This window comes from Micropterus dolomieu, linkage group LG08 (genome assembly GCF_021292245.1).
Source record: "Micropterus dolomieu isolate WLL.071019.BEF.003 ecotype Adirondacks linkage group LG08, ASM2129224v1, whole genome shotgun sequence".
Taxonomy (NCBI): domain Eukaryota; kingdom Metazoa; phylum Chordata; class Actinopteri; order Centrarchiformes; family Centrarchidae; genus Micropterus; species Micropterus dolomieu.
In genome coordinates this window covers 157,296-159,322 of record NC_060157.1, presented here as the reverse complement: position 1 = coordinate 159,322, position 2,027 = coordinate 157,296, and the positions used below count along the sequence as shown (strand labels likewise).

At 55.4% G+C, this 2,027-nt stretch overlaps 1 protein-coding gene across 2 annotated transcripts in view; it reads left to right on the top strand.

The window, feature by feature from the left end:
* The window catches only part of gripap1 (GRIP1 associated protein 1), a 45,994-nt gene that overhangs the window by 10,523 nt on the left and 33,444 nt on the right, over positions 1–2,027 (top strand). The window contains exons 7-9 of one of the 2 annotated variants that reach the window (XM_046055264.1): positions 515–681; positions 769–808; positions 1,737–1,807. In XM_046055264.1, the coding sequence (XP_045911220.1) occupies positions 515–681; positions 769–808; positions 1,737–1,807 (278 nt within the window). Of the gene's footprint in view, positions 1–514; positions 682–768; positions 809–1,640; positions 1,808–2,027 lie in introns of both variants that reach the window. The other variant, XM_046055263.1, reaches the window with a different exon arrangement.

Here is a 2,027-nt window from a genome sequence, read left to right as displayed (position 1 = left end):
GTCCAGGTGTGATTCACAGAGGAAGCTCCTGTAGGAGGAGCTCCTGTAGGTGGAGCAGTCCAGGTGTGAGTCACAGAGGAAGCTCCTGCAGGTGGAGCTCCTGTAGGTGGAGCAGTCCAGGTGTGAGTCACAGAGGAAGCTCCTGCAGGTGGAGCTCCTGTAGGTGGAGCAGTCCAGGTGTGAGTCACAGAGGAAGCTCCTTCAGGTGGAGCAGTCCAGGTGTGATTCACAGAGGAAGCTCCTTCAGGTGGAGCAGTCCAGGTGTGATTCACAGAGGAAGCTCCTGTAGGAGGAGCTCCTGTAGGTGGAGCAGTCCAGGTGTGAGTCACAGAGGAAGCTCCTTCAGGTGGAGCAGTCCAGGTGTGATTCACAGAGGAAGCTCCTGCAGGTGGAGCTCCTGTAGGTGGAGCAGTCCAGGTGTGAGTCACAGAGGAAGCTCCTGCAGCTGGAGCTCCTGTAGATGGAGCAGTCCAGGTGTAGGTCATAAATAATCTCAGGTGTGGTTCTCTTGTAGTCCTCCAGGAGCGCTACGACAAAGAGGTCCAGAGACAGGCGGTCGCTCATAGTAACCAGAGCGCCACAACAGAAACCGAAGGGTCAGCCGACGCCAACGGAGTTTCTGATGTCACAGGGAGGGGGGAGGAGCCAGCAGCAGAGGGAGCCAATGAGCGACTGGAACAGGTGATTACGGAGCGTGTAGCTGTGTTACAAATACTCTTTTTTCCATTTGTGCACCTGAGTGAAGGTGTGTCTGCTTCCTGTTTGCAGACGGAAGCCCAGCTGGGACACACAGAGAAACAGCTGCACGGTGAGTTCACTGTCCTCGTGTTTCTGTAATATCTTGTTAATAATAAACAGTCAGCGCCTGTCTGAGCAGTAAAGAACCAGCGAGCTGAGTTGAGTCTTAATAAAAGCGTCTGCAGACGTGAACTCACGCTACCTGGCAGGAATGAACTCCTTTACGCTGCTTCTGACCTGAAATTCTCAGACGGCCGTTATGTTCCTGCAGAAAGCTGTAACGTGTTCCAGCCCAGCTGTCCTCTGTCTTTTTCTGTTGCTGTTGGTATTAACGGTGAAGCTGCAGCCTGTGGAAGCTTAGAGCAGCTAGCTGGCCGGGGCAGACGCACACTACAGGCTGGCCGGGCGCACAGCAGCTGATACACTTTAAAGAAGCTGGTGGAAGTTTAGGCTCTAAACCTGGTGTTTACTGGCAGAGCTGCCCCAAACTCACCTGCACTCCTTTATAGTTTTCTAACTGCTGCCCGGACAGCTCCGCTGCGACTGGGTGATGAAGTTAAAGCACAGAGAAGTGAACGCGTCCTGCAGGTCATTCCCATCGTTTAGCGTTGGTGAATGAAAGACTCACTCGGCCGTCTTTAGCCCGGGATGACAATGGTCAGAGTCTGATTCTGGAGGATCCACGTGTCGGAAGGACGCGAACGCTCCTATTTGTTGTAACAAAGTTTGATGACAAAGTGACCTGAAAGCGATTTCTGTGATGTCAGTGAACGCTTCCCAGCTGCAGCTCGGCCAGTAAACGCCTCCAGAGAGACGGTTTCGGGGCGGTGCAGGGCGGGGAGCTGGTGTAGTGTGTGTCTGGCCTAACGGACTGCCCCTGCTGTGTGCGGCGCCCCCTTTAGGCCTGTCAGAGAAGAGCGTAGAGAAGATTGTAGCTAAGCAGGCAGCGCTAGGCTGGTCGGCTGCTCTCTGTCCAATAACTCACTGCTTTGGACCAGAGCTGGAGATGGCACTGACCACGGAGCAGGAGGAGAAGAGGCTGCTGAGGGAGCAGGTCCAGCACCTGGAGGTACAGACCCACCTGACACCTGAGACACACTCGCACGCACACCTGAGACACACTCGCGCGCACACCTGAGACACACTCGCGCGCACACCTGAGACACACTCGCGCGCACACCTGAGACACACCTGAGACACACTCGCGCGCACACCTGAGACACACCTGAGACACACTCGCGCGCACACCTGAGACACACTCGCGCGCACACCTGAGACACACCTGAGAC